Genomic DNA, 19,357 nt, shown 5'->3' on the forward strand with positions numbered 1-19,357 from the left:
GCGTAGCTGACTCGTATTCGAGGGCGGCGGATAAGACATCAACCAGCGTCTTGTGACGAGCTAATCGTAGTGTTCTCTGCATTTCATGATCACGAAGACCATCAATAAACGTTTGAACGGCCAATTTTTCCATCATGTCTTCGGGAGCTGTTGGATAAGCATATCGTACTAATCTGGCAATATCTACCTCATATTCTTGAAGAGCCTCATCTTTCTTCTGTCTACGATTTTTAAGCTGCGACTGATATACATGCTCCAAATGTTCGTGGCCATATCGCATATTTAACCTCTTCTTCAGTTGTTCGAAATCATCGGTCTCCTCTACTGCTATGGTCTGAAGCACATCTAAGGCATCTCCTCGAAGAGCGATAGTCAGGTTTACCGCCTTTTCTTTTTCAGACCATCCATTTGCTCTTGCGGCTGATTCGAACTGTTTCATGTAGTTGTTCCATGACGATTTTCCATCGAAAGTTGGGACTTTCACATGGACAGAACCTCCACTTCCTTCAAATTTCGGCCGTGTTTCCAACTTACATTTCGTCTCTTCTTCTTTTGTCTCCACTGTAATTGGATTGTTTCCTCTCTCTGCTGTCCCTGTTTCCTCCATCTTCCTTTCCATCTCTTTAATCTTTTCTTCGAAGGCCAACATATCGGCAGCAACTTGGTTTTTTAACGAAGACACTCTATCGTCAAGAGCAGATATCTCTGAAGTGACTTTAGAGATGTTAGCAGAAACTTTGCTTTCCAGAGAAGAAATCTCGTTAGAAACTTTGCTTTCTAAAGAAGCGATGTTGCCGGATACTTTGTTCTCCAATGATGCGATGTCGCCGGAAACTTTGTTCTCTAATTTCGAAATCGACGAGATGACAGCATCTTCAAATATATAAGTCTCTGGATCTAGTCCTTCTTCTAGCAAAGCGTTCTTTAGTCGTTGGACTAACTCAGCCTTTTTTCCGGTAGAAGCTAATTCTCTGTCTTCGAGATGTCTTCTTAAATTAGTCACTGTCAGCTCATAAATCGTAGCCATTTTCACAATTATTTTATATTCACTTGTATTATTATTATAAGTCTAATTTATGTTCGATCTCACTCTGACACCATTTGTTGTGAATTTATTAATTGTTAAGTCTTTAATTTATAATGTCTTGTTCTTATCTTAATTCATTAAAAAGCACAATGACTGATATTTATTTATTTTCACTAAACATACATAATTTATTAAAAAGCGAACGTAACATTTTATCGCGAGCGCGTCGTCCGAATTAACTCCCCTCCATATAAAAATGTTGTATTTATATACGAAATCCTGATATACTAGAACAGCATCGAAAGATCGAGAAGCTTGGCCGGCTCATTCACCATAATTTTGGTTCTAGACTTCCACCGAAATTTCTACAATAAAACAGAATAATTAGTCATAAAAGTTAGGCCAGTATATTTATCGTAACACTACTAAAAATTAGTTACAAAATAATGTACTGTAATGTATATTGATGATGTACACCCTACCGATTGCCAGTGACCATTGGGTCGAAAAAGTAAGGTCCAATAACGTATGGTCCAACATTATCTCATCAAACATTCAACGACCACCTGTTCTGAGACGTGACACGATATAGGTGAAGATTTACGTAGTAGTAATTATTATTTTTATTAACGAGCCTATTGCGATGAAATGTCTATTTTTCAGAAAATAATATGTTTTCCAAAAAAGTTACATTTCGACTTAACATTTCTTCCGCCCATATACAAAAATTCATTCTTCTTTGAAAATCATTTTCATTTAACTCCTGATGCAATCCTAGCTTCTCTATTACAATTATCATAACGGGAAATTCATTTTCATTGGCTAAAACCCTTGTTCTTATTAATGGTTTTAAATACTGCACAGTGCCCGAAGAACAAAGCGATTTACAAGTATTTCGAAGGCTCTTTTTGAAGGACGTCTTCTGTGCGGATATCCATGACTACACACTTTTGAACCTAGTAAACAATTTTATTCTCCCAATACAAATGTCATGTCAACCAATTGTTCAGTTGAAAAATTCATATTTAAAATTTTAAAAAATGTTACAAAAGATGCAACTACAAAAATATTACTAGCTTTTGTGACACAAGTATATATTATTTATTTTAATAAATATTTTGACAGAAAAATAGAAGAAAAAGAAAGTAGAAAGTAGGGCAGAAAAATTACTAGGGTAGATTTTAAAATTGGTTGTTTATTTAATTGAATAATTAATTTATGTAGACTGATTACATTTATTAGTATGGTTAATATTATTTTGTAACATGAGTTATTAAATTCTACTAAATTGTACTATTATACGTTTTTATTTTATTCTTTAATAACGTTTTCATTCCAATCTTGTATATTTTAATTTATGTTTCTAAAATTAGATTACAATTATTATTTTTGCAAAAAAAATTTAAAAGACATCACTCAAAAAAATACATAAAAGCTATAATTCTTTTTTTTTATTTATAGAAAACAAATCATGTTAGATATGTACAACCTTATACGAAATAAAGGTTACGTTAGGTTAAATTAGGTTAGGTTAGGTTAACATTTCCTGCAAAATCTAATATCAATATATAGGGTGTTCTATTAAAAAAAAATGAGTAAAATTTTGTATTTGAAAATAGCGATCACACTGTACATTGGTTAGATAAATGTCAAAGTTATTTAAAAATATTACGAAACACATAAAAATTTTGACATCATTTACATTTTTATTACCTTGAAAACCTAATCTACACCCCGTTAAATATTAGCATTTTTCTCAATAAAAAGGTAAATATTTCAAAAATGTCAACCAATAATTATATGTTAACTTTAGACCTATAAAACCTTATACAGACTCTTCATATTTTAAAAAATATATTTAAAAATGCTTTAGTATATAAGGTGTTCTACTTAAAAAAACAACTTTGGTTCAGTTCGTTCTTCCGACTCACCCTGTATAATCGAAAATAATTTTAAATAATTATAGACATGTTTTATATACATCAGTTTCGGTTTAAACATTTTTTATATACTCCATAATTTAGCCTTAATAAAAGAAAGCCAGAAGTTTGGCGCACTCTATATTTATAGACATATACACGAAACTTATTACAATTACCAAACAACCTGCGTTCTGCGACCATCTGTAAGACACTGCGATGTATGAGACTACTACTCATATATAGAGAACAGGCATCAAACTACCAAGAGATTTTAAGGAAAAATAAATAGGAAGAATTAATGAAGTTATACGGGTTACATAAGGCACGGTTAATTGTGAGTGTTATCAAAGTTTTTGGGACACTTATGATGTATTAAAAAATCTGTGTTAGGTACATATATATTTTGTGATAAGGTATGAATAAAACAATACACTTAAAATCTGCTTTGATCAAGCAAGGCCTCTGAAATGACGATCCAAGTGAAGACGGCACTTCAATATTGAGTATTTTTTGTTTTAAGGTATCGTGGCTACTACTAAAACATCTAAGCAAACAACTACGACAAAATCCACAAGTAGTGGTGGTGGTAGCTTTCTTAGTAACAAATCTACCATCTCTGGTGTGACCGATGTAATCAGCAGAATGAAGACTGAAGAGTATGAAGAAGGTAAGTATATATTGCTTATACTCCCACATGTTTATTTAAGTCAAACAATCTTTAAACTGATTGTAGTAAGGAATTTTCCTTGTTTTTCTTGCTTATCTTTTATTCGATTTCAATGTGGAGTTGTGATTTGTACTTCTACAAATTATTTTATCGAATAATGATTCTTGAGTTTTTTATCAGAAATTTTTTTATCCCCACCTAAACAAACCGTCCTCAAACGAGGACGCTGGGCGCCAATGAGTTAAAATTATTTATTGGAATCAAAGAGCGAACGTCAAAATTGACGGTGAACTGTAAAAAAAAACAAACATTAAAAGAGGTATTTGACAGGGATGTGTGCTGTCTCCATTGTTATTCAACCTTTACAAGCGTATCTATTTTTATCTATTTTTATGGAAGCATGACTGGAGGAAGAGTAAGGGATAGCAATAAACGGAAAAATCTTGTAACATAAGATTTGCAGAAGACACCGTTGTTTTAGCTAACAGTCTAGATAAACTACAATATTTAGTAAACAGAGGAAATAAATGTAGCATTCCGCACGGATTAGAAATGAACGTGAGGAAAACCAAGTTCATGATTATTTGGGTATTTCATGATTATTATTAATATGGTTTTAGGGCGAAAACGTCTACCATAGATGCGGTCACAGACGTAACCTCTTTAGTTACGCAGGATACAAAGAGATGGGTGGCTCTCATCCTGCTTGACGTCAAGAATGCCTTTAATACGGCATCATGGGAAAAATCATGTCCAGGCTGAGAAAATTAAGCGTTAGTGAGTACCTGGTCAATGTAATTGACAGATACTTTACTGACAGGTCCATAAGAGAAAAATATACCAGCATCAGTTTGTCGCAGGGTGTTCCGCAGGGTTCAGTACTAGGTCCCATCCTGTGGAATGTCCTGTACGACGGGGTGTTGAGGCTACAGATGCCAAGAGGATGCACTCTTGTAGCTTATGCCGATGATCTCGAACTGGCTGCGATGACGAGTCAGAAAACGGACATGGCTAATGCGGCTAATACAGCCCTGCGTCGCATTAGTAGGTGGATCAGAGAGAACGATCTACAGCTAGCACCTCAGAAAACTGAAGTGTTAGTTTTCAAAGGGAACCGGGAAAAATCCTCTCTTCGATTTATAGTGGAAGGTGTGGAGGTTGCACCGATTAAATCGTAATCGTAAAAGTATCTGGGAGTCTGGTTGTCGGAAGGACTAAGGTTCGAAGTACACATCCAAAAGACGGTAGAGAAGGCGAACCGAAATCTAGAGCCATTGACACGGCTGATGCCAAACATTGGAGGCCCAGGTAGCACCAAAAGAAAGGTGTTAAATGGAGTTTTCCAGTCGGTGATAACCTACGCTGCCTCCGTGTGGTATAGCGTACTAAACACTGCGAAATACGCTTAGCTGATGGAGACTTCGCAAAGGTGAATGCTCCTCGGGGTATCTAGTATATATAGGACAGTTTCAAATGAGGCTCTATATATCATTGGAGAGGTGATACCGATCGTTTTGTTGTGCAAAGAGCGAGCGAGGGTGCATGCGAGGAGGATGGATGTAAATATAGATGAGAATGAGAGAGAAAGAACGATAGTAGAGTGGCAGAGAGAATGGGCGAATGATAGTGGAAAGGCAAGGTGGACGAAGGAGGTTAGTTTCAATGTGGGGCCGTGGTGGGAATGTAATTTCAGGAAACTAGACTAATTCATGACGTAGTTTCTGACCGAACATGGTAGTTTTGGCACTTTCACAAATAGAATAGGCAAATCTGCCTCGGCAGACTGTACTGTTTGTGGGGTACCGGACGATCCCGCCCTTTAACTGGCAGAGATCGGCAAATAAGAGGGGAGATCTCGAGAGGCAAATGGGTTTCGGGCTGGATGAAAGAAACGTTGTAAACATAATGTTGAGAGGAGAGAAAGAATAAAGAGAAGTACACTGTCTGATTTCTGGGGTAATGAAGAAGAAGGAGCAGGAGGACAGAGGAGGAAATTGAGCCAAGGATCTGAAATTTATGGTTAATATTATTTATTAATTTATGGCCTAACGTCTGAAACGTTTTCTGATTTACAGTAATAGGTATGGTTATTTATAAATTTTTAGTTTTTTAATTTAGTTGTTCATTGAGTGGCAAGACCACCTCTCTGGAACGGTGGTTAAGGTTTTAGCAGGAACACGGTTAATCCGGCACTACCCTGGGTTCTTCTGGTCTAGTATCCTACTCGGCCGAAAGATGTTAGGGTGTCTTGTTCCGTGACGTAGATGTCCAAAAAAGATTCCTTCCGCCGTTGCCTGTCAGAATTCAATAGATACCTTCTTAGGCTCTTACTGGAATCTGGCAATACGGCAATTAAAAAAAAAGTTCATGATTATTACATAACGACATTTACAAGGGGACGCAAAGCAACTACAAATATCTAGGAACTTGCAAGGCAAGGTTTTGTGAAGATGTTAAAGTTCCAATCACTAATCATGATCTTATTATAAAATTGAGGATTCTTTTTCTTTCAGTGTCATGCTTATTTTCATGCTTGAGCTATATTTATGACATTTTCATTGAATTGGTCTCTGTTTATTGCTGCACGAATCAACTGGTCAACTGTAAATTTAAAAAGTTACTAATGCCGAAGTGCTGAGACGATTTCAAAAGGAGTGCGAAGTCATTAAAAGAAAAAGAGAAAACACTGGAATATCTGGGCAATATTACTAGAGGTGACAAGTATGAAAGGCTAATACTTATGCAAGAAAAGATCAAAGGTAAGAGAAACATTAGCTGAAGGAAGATTTCCTGGCTGAGAAACCTTAGAGAATGGTATGATTGCAGCTCAGTGGACCTCTTTAGAGCAGCTGAGAAGCAACCACAAGAAGAAGCAACACAATCAAGATATCATATCGTTGTTATTTATTCCAGATTTTCTCTTAGGCTATATTTTACCGCCCAGTATAGACTAACTATGGAATATTGTGAAAATAAACCAACAAAAAAAATCAACGTTACAAAACCTTCATATTATGACCTTCCTGGTATATAATTACGTTGTTATAATCTACTAAAATGTTATTTAGTTACTTATCAAACTCATTATAAATTTTCTAATTGATTTTTACACCAAAATTACTTCACAAAAGTAACATCATATCGATTAAAAGCAATTTGATAACATATTAACTACATTTTAATACATTTTGCTTTCTAAATTACCCACTATTTGTAACTATACCGTATTCATTCATAATCCCATAGGTGACAGTTCTGAAGACATAGAAGCAAGAAGTTTGCTGAACAAGTTTATTGGATCCCAAGTGATACTTTCAGGAATGGAAAATAGAGGGACATCGATAACAACATCTAACATTTCAAAATCAGAATTGGTACCGACGACGACGAGTAAAAAAACTATCAAACTCACGACAACTGTAACGGTAAGTGGATTCCCTTATGCTATTTTATAAGAGTTTTTGAATACGAATCGATATCATACATACATACGATATCATAATACGATATACATATAAATAGGTATAGATAGGTATGTATATATTTAAGTTTTAAAAATATTCTACGTGGGTATTTGATTTGTTATTTTTTATTTAATAAATGGCATTATACAAAACACCTTTACTTAAAATCCACAAGGAAACTAAGTTCCTGTAGCTGGCTGTATACCATGTATCACAACAAATTTATTTAAAAATTCCTTTATAAAAGGTATATATATTAAAACACCGTATCGGGCTACATCACAGAACGTTTTCGGAATTAATATTTCATCATCAGTGCTATCCTAAAAGTATAACCACTTAAATTGAAGCAAACATGAAATGTAAAATTTTGACCAAGGTTAATATAAAAATGTGATTAATTAATACTTACTGGATGTACATGTTTTGAGCCACTAAATACTTGGGTAAAAACCCTTTATATGTTGTTCAATTGAATTTTGTTACATTATTTGATTTTATATACTAGGATGTTTAAGTTACAACAGGACTAGGCAACGCAAGACTCCACTGGAGCTTGCTAGTCCTGAGACAAAGTGTTTACGAAGACTTGTTGATAGCAACCGATTGAAATGCATTTCATTAACCACATTTTTGTATTAACCTTGGTCAAAATTTTACATTTCATGTTATCTTTAATTAAAGTGGTTATATACTTTAAGGAGAGCACTGATGATGGAATATTAATTCCGAACACGTTCTGTGATGCAGTTTGAATATATATCTTTTATAAAGAAATTTTTAAATAAATTTTTTACCTTTTCTTAAAGTAAGACTACAATGACAAAAAATTCATAGATATTACATAGAGTGTTATAGCCGAATATTTAGGTTCACTACGTAGTGAATTACTCCAGGTATCATGTCCAGGAAACCGGGTACTTAAGCAGAGATACTCCCTGGCGAAAGTAGATTTTCTACGAAGGTGTAGCAGAATATAACTCAATATAGGTAGCAAGTATGTAGGAGTTACTTTTATAGTTCCTGAAATGATTCTCATTGTTTGATTTAGTTCTACATCCACCTTCTTTGTGTGAGTGCTAATTAACCACACTGGAGAACAGTATTCCGCTGCCAAGTAAACAGTACTGGTGCATTAGACCTCTATCTAGTACCGCATATTTTTTGGATGATGTTGTTTCTCTCTCTCTGTCTCCAATGGTGCTACAGCCCAAATCGGGCCTTGGCCTCCTCCAAACTATGCCTCCAACCTTGTAGGTCCCGTGCCGATCCTCTCCAGGTTCTCACGTCTAGCAAATTTTGCGCGTCCGCTGCTACTTCATCCTCCCATCTTTTCCGTGGCCTTTCTTTTGGTCTTGCGCCCTGCATTTTACTATCTAGGGCTCTTTTCGGCAATCTTTCTGTCTCCATTCTTACTACATGACCAGCCCAGCGAAGTCTCTGAAGTTTAACAAATTCTGAGATCGGTGTCTCTTTGAACAGTTGGTAGAGTTCATGGTTGTACCTGGATCTCCATATTCCGTTTTCGTTAATAGGTCCAAATATCTTTCTTAGGATTTTTCTTTCGAAGACTTCCAGTTTTCTTTTTGTCTCTTCTGTCATCACCCATGTCTCGCATGCATAACATACTATTGGTCTGATAATAGTTTTGTAGACCCTGATTTTCGATCACCGGTGTGTGTTTTTGGAGCGGAACACATGATGTTTGTTTACAACGTTGGGTTCGAAATCCTCGATGAATATTAATGGTAATAATGGAGATAAGGATGAGCCCATGGCTAATTCGAAATTTTGCTTATAGAAATCATTATCTAGTTACATGTAAGTGTTATCTGTGCAAAGTGTAGTGGTTTCATGATAGCTAATACATTCAGTTTAGTATTGTTGCAAATGTATTTTGCCTCTTATTATTTTTAAGTTTTCTTCAATGGCACATTGGTGAAAAGGCTGATGATATCAAAAATGACTAACATATTTTTCAACCATATTCATGCTGTTGCCTACAAGATCGAGGCCATCTTAGTTAGATCAATTAAATCTTAGTTATACATTTTCGCAGAATTTTTAAAATAATGTTTTTTAAAAACGATTTCCGCATTAGAAATCCAAACGTTAAACATTAGTTAGTTAAAAATGTAATTTTCATTACAATCGATAATTGTAGCTTAGTTTTATTTCCTAGACTTATTTTTTTAATAGTGTTTGATTATTCTGTTTTCTTCTTTGAAAAATTTAATTCTTTTCTGAATTCTTATTTTCCTTCTTTTATCTATTTTATTTGTGTCATTACAATAATATTGTTTATGCCATTATAATAGTATAATAAAATTAGTAAGAGAAAAATTAAAAATATTGAAATATTGCACTAATGGCAGACCAATCAAAATGAAACTCACAGTTCACATAAAGGAAATAACAAAATTAATTATATATATATATATATATATATATATATATATATATATATATATATATAATTTCGCATTTGAGTGTCACATGTCTACATATTAGGTATTTTTGCCTAAAATATGAGCAAAGCAAAAGCAGTATGTACACGACTACCTTTCATACGCAAGGTTGCCAGTCAAACAAAAGCGTGAACGAAAGGCAGCTAATTTTGGACGCCGTGACGTCAACCTCGACGCTCGCAGTAAACCGTATGGCTGGTGGCTGTGTTCTTTATAATTTTGTGAAGTGAACACCGCAAATTCTTAACACTCAGTCGATTTCAAGAAATTTTTACATTTATGTGGATTACTTTTCCTATTTCAAGTAAGTAGGCTTTAGAATTATTCTTCTGGTAAAGTTTGTCTGTAAGTTGATACTTTTAACAGATTTTTGGAAAAGGCTACCTATCTATTACAAGGTCAGCTTAAGTATAAATATATACAGAGCAAAAATAAGTCTTATGTCGACACTATATCAGTTGTGGACTTTTTTGGATTTTTTCGCTTTTGCTTGTGCATGTCTAAATCTTGAAACATTTCACTCATTTTTTCACTTAAACTGTACAAACTTTTTATTATATGTATATATATATATATATATGATAGATTTCTTAGTTAGAAAATAATTTTAATACATGTATTAAGGAGATATAAGCATGTTATATATTACGAAATATAGGTTACTTTGTCGAAAAATTTTCTATTCAGTATTGCTTTTAAAAGTGATTTTAATGAATGTCTTTCTTATACTTTTCTTTTCGTAAATATGATTTTCCATTCTTAAATTTGTTGATTACATACTAATCTCCGATATTGTGGAAGCATCTTCGTCTCAGTTCTCGTTGACGTCTTGAAGGTGAGTTTTTATCATTTCTTTATACGTATTATTCAATAGTTTTTTGTAGTTTCCTTCCCATCTTTTTAGTAGTTCTTCTTATCCATTTATTATTGTTCCTGCCTTACTTCTACATATAGTTAGTCTAGGTATCAATCTAATACATTGTGCGATACAGGCAGAAAAATAATCACAAATAAAGAACAAAAACTATAAAACACGAAAAAAGTATGTCAAAATTATGAAAAATAAAGATCATAGACAAAAAGATTACCTTAAACTCATACATAGACAAAAATAAAAGTAATGAAGAAAGACAAAAAAGTACTAGGTCCGGACAAACTTCCAGCCGAAATTTTTAAACTTATTAAAGAAAAGCAGATTCAGTTTTGGTAGATTTGTCCAACAGCATATACTTTTAAATCAGGAATCATACCATAACAATGGCTCATATTAACTTTTACTTATAACACTACAAAAAAAAACGCTAGAACATATAGAAAGTTTAAACACGATATTACGAGAACTCAATTTCGAAATGGTCTGGGCAACCATGAAGCTTAATTCATACTAAATGTTATGTTCAAATTATGCTTAGACATAAATCAAAATATTTATTTATGCATTATTGTCTATAACAAAATCTTCTGACAAAATTCTTCTTCTTCTTCTTCTTCTTCTTCTTCTTCTTCTTCTTCTTCTTCTTCTTCTTATTCTTATTATTCTTTTTCTTTTTCATCTTCTTTTATGTATGTAAACATGACTCTGTCATATCTTCTATTTCTTACCCAGTTCTTGATGTTCTCCACCTTGAATCTACGTCGTATATCTGTACTTCTAGCTCTGTCCCATGGTGTCTTATCATCAATTTTTTTATGTGTTTTCATCTCTGCTTTTTCTAACGTCCTTTTTGTCCTCTCTGTGTCAGGTATTGTTTGTGCCGCGTACGTCATTATTGGTCTGATGACTGTTTTGTAAATTCTGCCTTTCATTTCTTTCTATCTATTCTCTATTCCACTCTCTTGAGTGTCAGATATTTTATGATGATTCTTATTTTACATAATACTGAGCTATGGTCGCTACTTATATCTGCTGAGTTGAGACATCTTAAGTAATGCAAGAAAAGATAAGCGAAAGAAAATCAACAATATGGAGAAGACAGTTTTGGTTAAAAATGGTTCAACACCTCCATTTACTATATGTTTAGATCAACAGAAAGTACGCATAGCCTTAATGATTGCCAATCTTTGGATCAAAAATGGTTCTTAAAGAGTAAGTCTAGGTATAAATAATTGTTTTCGCATTTAGTTTAGTTTTTGTCAAAATAATCTCTTCTTCTTGCAGTACCGTCTCCTATCGGAGGTTGGCTAACATCACAGCAATTTTTACTTTGTTGGCTGCAGCTCTGAACAACTGTATTGAACTGCACCCATACCACTCCCTTAAATTTCGCAACCAGGAAATCCTCCTACGTCCCACATTTCTCTTTCCCGAGATATTTCCTTGGATTATGAGTCTAAGCAGAGAGTACTTTTCTCCTCTCATTATGTGGCCCAGATATTCCAGTTTTTTCGTTTGTATGGTTTTTATGACTTCGCATTCCTTCCCCATCTTCAGCAGAACATCTTGATTTGTTACTCTTTCTGTCCATGGTATTTTCCACATTCTCCTGTAACACAACTTCTCGAATGCCTCAATGTTTTTGATGTTTATCTTTTTCAGTGTTCAGGCTTCCATGCCGTACAGCAGAACGGGGAAAACATAGCACCTTAACATTCTCGTTCTTAAGTTTATATTTATGTCCCGGCTGCATAGAAACTTTTTCATTTTGACAAACGATTGTCTCGCTATCTCTATTCGCCTCTTGATTTCTCTTGTCCGGTCATTAGTATCAGTGAAGCAAACCCCTAAATATTTGTAGGACGTAACTCTTTCAACTGGCTGATTATTTATGGTTAAATTCACATTGGTGTATAGCTTCTTTGTTGCAATCATGAAAATGATCTCGTCTCTGACTTATTACTGTTATTATTATGTTGCTGTTATTATATATTTTCCGTTTTCATGTATAAATCAACTCAAAAAGTTCAAATGGGAAAGATAGTGGAATAACTATTATGTGATCTTATTTTTCATTCAATAAGCCACCGATTTAACTCTTCTGGACTTTTCCACATGGGGTTATTTAAAAAGCAAGATTTATAATACCATTCCAGCTTCATTAGAAGAACTAAGATAACGATAATAGTGCATAAATTCTCTAGCAAAATACCTGTCTAACAATGTGCCACACATGTTATATTCCCTTTTTCCAATTTAAGGGATGGGGTACTGGAAGGGAGGGGGTTAACAATTGAGAGATATTTATATCGTTAAAAGATGACCCCGTTATTCTCATATTTTATCCCATTCTATTCTCGATATTTGATCCTACTTTAACTTTTGATTTTGCCTCATTATATAGATTTTGTAGAGCTATAATGAGATTATTATTTATGTTTGTTTCCTTTAAAACTTCTCGGATTTTCACTCTTGGTACTCTACAAATATTATAAACTCTCCATAATTAGGTAACTTTGACACCCAAATTATCCAAAAATCAACTAATTGACAAATCAGTAACCAATATCGAAATAAATTATTTCAGATCAATACTCCCACCTCATATCATAAACAAAATTTAACGTAAAAGAACAGTCCTACCTAAATTCAAACCATCTTGTGATTCCGCATTAAAACACACATCATGAAGTGAACACCATCAAACCCAACCAATGGCGGAAGATCACTTCTAGATTACACTACCGGGACGGCGATGCATTCCCGAGAAAGTTTAAATTCCTAATTCATCATCATCATATAACGGAGGTCCTACGGCGATTGCCGCTTCCCGCATTTCAGCCTCCATCTTTTCCTATCTCTCCAATCCCCCTCTTCTAAGCCTCTAGATTGCATTGTTTTTGTAATTTCTCTTCTCCAGGAATTTGCTGGTCTTCCCCTTTTCCTTCTTTCTGGCGGAACATACATTAAGGCTTTCTTTGGCCACCGCTCCTCCTCCATTCTCATCACGTGACCATACCATTGTAATTGCCTTCCTTGTATTCTATCTGAAAGAGTATCTCTAATTCCTGTACGGTTTCGTATTTCCTCATTCCTGATTCTTTTCATTCTCGATACTCGACATGACCTTCTAAGATAATCCATTTCCACAACGTCTACTTTATCTCGTTCATTCTTTGTCATCGTCCAACATTCGGCACCATATGTGGTAATTGGTTCTACAATTGCTCTGTATACGCGAAGTTTGGTATGCAATTTTATTTTATTAGACCACAGTAATGAATTCAGTATTCGGATGCATTTTTTCCCTTGGGTTATTCGGTTTTGTACATCTATCTTAACTCTGCCATCTACAGATATGATGCTTCCTAGATATTTATACTGGTTGCAGCCTTTTATGACTGCGTTTTCAAGCCTCAGATCTGTGGTATTTCCTCCAATTTTTAAATATTCTGTTTTGCTTATGTTTACAGTAAGCCCCCATTTGGCATATTCCTCAAATAATTTTCGATTCATATAATTTATATCTTCCTCATCGGTTGCAACCACCACCTGATCATCTGCAAACAACAATGTATACAGAGTTTCTTGTCCCACTTCGATGCTCATAAATCTACATTTATTTCTCCAATTCCTCAATGCTTCTTGGACGTATATTTTAAAGAGTGTCGGTGACAAACAGCATCCTTGCTTTAGGCCTTTACTGACTTTAAATTCATTTGAGGTTCTGGTTCCAATTTTTACACAACTAACTGCATTTTCGTACAATTTATATATCGCTCGGATATACGTCGAACCCAATCCGGACCTTTCGAGGACCTCAAACATTTTCTTTAACGGGACACTATCATATGCTTTCTCAAGATCTATAAATACCAAATGGGTCTCTCTACTTCTTTCGACACGCTTTTCAATTATTTGTCGTAGGATAAATATATTATCAAGGCAGGATCTCCCGGTACGAAAGCCGCTTTGTTCTTCAATATCTTGTATCTGTCTTTCAACCCTCTTCTTTAATATTCTGCCGTACAACCGGCCCACAGAGCTCGTCACACTAATACCTCTATAATTGGAACAGTCTCTTTTATTCCCTCTCTTATATATGGAGCTTATATAAGATTTATTCCAATCTTTAGGAATTTCCTGGTCTCCACACATACATTTATTGAAAAGGTCTACTATTAATTCTAAAAGTGCAGTCGGCCCATATTTAACCAGCTCTATGGGAATGTCTCCAGGCCCTGCGGCTTTTCCGTTTTTAACCTCTTTTAAGGTTTCCGTCAATTCAGATAATGTTATTAAAGGGATTTCCTGTCTTTCGTCTCTGTTGTCTATTAATTCCCTTATCTTTTCCCATCTGTACTCTACTCTATCCCCTTTTGAGCAGTTTCGTATAATATTCTTCCCATTCATTTAACGTTATGAGCGAAATGTTGTCTTCATTTTTCTCATTTTTTCTAAACTGCTTTAATGTTTTCCAAGCTTGTGCCACTTTTGTTCCACCCATAAATCTGTCCAGTTCATCACACTTAGCCTCCCAGTTTATATTTTTCGCCTTATCCACGTCTTTTTTAACTTCTCTATTCCATTTAGCGTATATTTCTCTGTCTTGAGGATCTTTGGATTGAAGCCATATGTGATATGCTTGTTTTTTCTTGAGAACTTTCTCTTCTAGTTCCGTTGACAACCATTCAGGTTTTCCTTTTTTCCGATTTTCAACTTTTCCCAGTGCTTCATTTGCCGCTTCATGAATATATTTTTTAATTACCTCATACAGACATTCAGGGTCTAAGTCCTTTGTTTCTATATTTTTTATTTTCTGAGCTATTCTAATTTTATATAAGAACTTTGTCGAATCTTGTTTAAAGCTTTCCAGGTTATATTTTATGTTTTCTATGGTTGTTCCTATGTCTGTTACTTCATCATTTTTGTGACTTGATTGTTCTCTCTTAAATGTCACCATTACTTTTGCAATAATCATATGGTGGTCACTTCCACATTCTGGCCCTCTAAACACCTTCACGTTCTTCGTTTTTAGTTTAGAATCTTTACGCTGAATGAAATAGTCAATTATTGATTTTAAATTCCTGGTAGGCTGCGTCCATGTAAATTTGTGTATATTCTTATGGGGGAAGAAACCATTTAATATTTTCAAGGAATGTGCCTCGCAAAAATCTATTAATCTTTGACCATTGTCGTTCAGAATGTCTTCTCCATATTTCCCTATTATTTCACTGTTGGAGCTCTTTCCAGTTCTTGCATTAAGATCACCTAAGATCCAAATTTCTTTCTTCTTATTAATTGTGGCTAGAACAGTTGTTAACTTGTTAAAGTACTTTTCCTTGCTGTCAACCCTTGAGTCATCCGTCGGTGCATATGTTCCAATTACCACTATTTCATGGCCATTTTTCTTAATTTCCATAATTCTTTCATCTATTTCTTGCCATGATTTAATACATTTTTTCAGTTTCTGATGTATTGCTATAGACACTCCCCTTTTAGCTCGTTCGCTCTTTTCTACGCCACTATAGAAATGCAGGTATTCGTTTATCAACATTACCTAATTCAACAAAAGACATAAAATAATAGATTTGACCCTGCCTTACATGAAACTACTGGTGAGATATATCCAGTCGAAATGCTCGAAACCACCCACGATCCCCAGAAGATCCAGGATATTCTACTCATGACCTGTGGATCAACAAATAGTAGAAAACTATTGTGTATTTGATCCCCAAAAACCGTGTAAAATAACCTCCGCCTAGCATCACCCACACTCTGACGAAAATAGTCAACGCCTTCCCTAAGCTCTGGAATTTTCCAAGTCCTTGGACGGTATTTAACGCGTCATCCTTCCTAAAAAGGACAAATCTCCAAACACTCTTAACTCGTATACGCGGGATAAAGTCTAAACGACAAAAAATTAGCTCTTGTACAGCATCCCGGATTATTGTAAAAATTACTGAACATCGGTCTGTCCATTGTTTTCCATATCCTTCACCCCTACAGCAGGAGTTTTTTAAAGTTCCATTCTTCCACCCACACTCTACACTATATACAACAGTGACTTCCCTAATTCCAGGCGAACTAACACAGCTATCTTACTTAATGCAGACAACACTGCCCTCGTAAGATCACGAGACACATATGTCTTCGCTTCAACGATCAGATCGAATAGCTAGAAATAGTGTTCAGCAGAACACGATACTGAGATTATGATCTGCTATCAACCCTCAACAGTGCTCGAGACACGGCTTGAAGAGGTAAAAAGTTTTCTCAAACGGGAACCGGAAACAAATAACCAATACTATCGGACGACCTAAGCAGCAGTTCTCTTTATCATCGAAAGAGAGATCTTGCTGAACGTTATCAAGAAAATATTTTTTTTTTTAACCAAAGTTATCCAACGCAGAGTCAATCCCGGAAAATCCCAGATATCATATATGTGGAACATAAAAAAACTGGTGTTTTTTGGACGTCATTCAAAACATCTGTTTTCGAGTATGTATTGAAAACAGATCAAATCAGACATGTTGCTGCAATTTTAATAAACAAACACGTAAAAGTATTATCTGCAAATTTCATTTCCTATTATTTTGTAGTTTGAGTTCGTAAGATTTTCACTTACTGTGCTGGATCCAAATTAAACAATCTATTTTCGTCCCGTACTCTTCTTAAGCTTTACGATGTAAAATTTATATTTAAATAGCGTTTCAGCAAAAAGTTCAGAAAGTTGATTACGATACAAAGTAAAATATAAGTGCTGGTTGGTTTTTTACTAGGTATGTGTAATTTTTTGTTTGCGTAAATTTTTAGGTTACTTGGTTCCGTTTTTTTTTGTGTTTTGTGGTGTAGGTCGGATTTTAGTCAAACATTCAAATAGCTGTTTTGTTTGTCCCAAATATTTTCTCAGCATCCTCCGTTTTTATGTACATATGCATTGCATATTTCTTCGAATTACTATCTGTAACTTATTGCTCTCCTTTTTGAAGCAAAGCTTCTATACTGGTGTTGTATTTCATTTTTCTCTGTAGCAAAATGCTGGCGATAAGGCGTCGCGGCTAGTGTCACAAAATAGCGGTTCTTCACATGGATTCACAATTTATTGTATCGATCTACAACTAGCGGTTCTCGAAACAATAGTCTCGATCAATTCGTTTCGAGTGATCTAACAAAATACAGACATTAAATGAGAAGTAAAAAATCAAATGAATATCTGTCATTTAAAGATTTTATTTGTAGCGATTGTCAAAATTTAAACTTCATAAATATCATCCGATTAATAATAATATTAAATCATTTATAAAAAATTTTATGACATTTCTCGCATTAAAATAATTTCATATAAATATAATTATTATTTTTTAACATCTTATTTATTTTATATAATAATTAAATTTACTATCAAATGATATTTATTTATATTTTATTATTTATTTAATATATCGTCTTAATTCGACAAGTCTGTCAGAACGCAGGTAGCACTAGAAGCGAACATAATAATTTATTGAAATATTTTAATTATAATATAGTTTGTTTAAAATATAAATAATATAGTTATTTTATTTAATTTTAAAAATAATATTTAAATTTTTCAAATACAAAAAACATGATATACTCCATTCGCTTAGTTCGGGCATATTTTGACAGATTCATTGTCGGAAACGTACAACACAACAATTCCTACTTCTCAGTATTAATAGCTCAAGTATCCTACTATTGCAGACTTCTTTCTTAAAAAAAAAAAAGAAAAATTATTCTAAATAGTGGAAGTGTATACTAAACCCATCAAATTTTGGGTAATATATATTTAAAAAATATATTTCAGTTGTTATAATTTAACATAACTATTTATTATATGGTGCAGATAAATAAATATTGATTGTCGGTAATTCGCAAAGTTCTATTTTATTTACCATTTAGTTTGTTTACTATTAATATTGGCTATAAGTACGTGTGTTTGGTTGTATAGTAATTTACAGCCACTTCTAGTCTGTCAAAAAGTAACTAACTTCGCAAAAAAAAATTACTAAATTCACTAGACAGTTCGGACTGGGAATAGCGAACCGAGTATATGAAGCTTCGCGCTAGTTTACTGTACTGCCTACCGTATAATCTTTTTTTTGTTTCCTAATCTCTTATTTTATTTACCTTTTTTGATATTTTAAATCCAATTTCCTTGTATTTATCCTTGTATTTAAATACAATTTCCCTTGTATACTCCATTCGCTTAGCTCGGCCATATTTTGACAGATTCATTGTCGGAAACCTACAACACAACAATTCCTACTTCTCAGTATTAATAGCTCAAGTATCCTACTATTGCAGACTTCTTTCTTTAAAAAAAGAAGAATTATTCTAAATAGTGGAAGTGTATACTAAACCCATCAAATTTTGGGTAGTATATATTTAAAAAATATATTTTAGTTGTTATAATTTAACATAACTATTTATTATATGGTGCAGATAAATAAATATTGATTGTCGGTAATTCGCAAAGTTCTATTTTATTTATTATTTAGTTTGTTTACTATGAATATTGGCTATGAGTACGTGTGCTTGTTTGTATAGTAATTTCCAGCCACTTTTAGTATGTCAAAAAGTAACTAACTTCGCAAAAAAATAATTACTAAATTCACTAGACAGTTCGGACTGGGAATAGCGAACCGAGTATATTACTACGTTCTTTTATCTATTCTTTGCTATTTTAGTGAAATTATCTGTTTTTGTTTGCGGTTAACTTTAGTGTAGTCTTCTGACTTGTCTTTCTATTTCTATTTATTCTAGAGCAATTTTTGCATCAAAAAACGAAAACTACATATTGTCTATTAAAATTTCGTAAAAAAGAATTTCTTATAGATGTCGGTATTTACTAAGAATTACCGAATACAGAATCGCAAATTGTTGCAAGTATTTTAATTGGTGTCGAACCAGC

The 19,357-nt window shown here is 33.9% G+C and overlaps 1 protein-coding gene across 2 annotated transcripts in view; it reads left to right on the forward strand.

Annotated features, from left to right (window-relative positions):
* Nucleotides 1–19,357, forward strand: part of LOC140445960 (uncharacterized) — a 144,875-nt gene that overhangs the window by 78,018 nt on the left and 47,500 nt on the right. For both annotated transcript variants that reach the window (XM_072538425.1, XM_072538424.1), the window contains exons 9-10: nt 3,470–3,616; nt 6,863–7,041. In XM_072538425.1, the coding sequence (XP_072394526.1) occupies nt 3,470–3,616; nt 6,863–7,041 (326 nt within the window). The remainder of the gene's footprint in view (nt 1–3,469; nt 3,617–6,862; nt 7,042–19,357) is intronic.

The sequence above is a fragment of the Diabrotica undecimpunctata genome, chromosome 7 (assembly GCF_040954645.1).
Source record: "Diabrotica undecimpunctata isolate CICGRU chromosome 7, icDiaUnde3, whole genome shotgun sequence".
Lineage (NCBI taxonomy): Eukaryota > Metazoa > Arthropoda > Insecta > Coleoptera > Chrysomelidae > Diabrotica > Diabrotica undecimpunctata.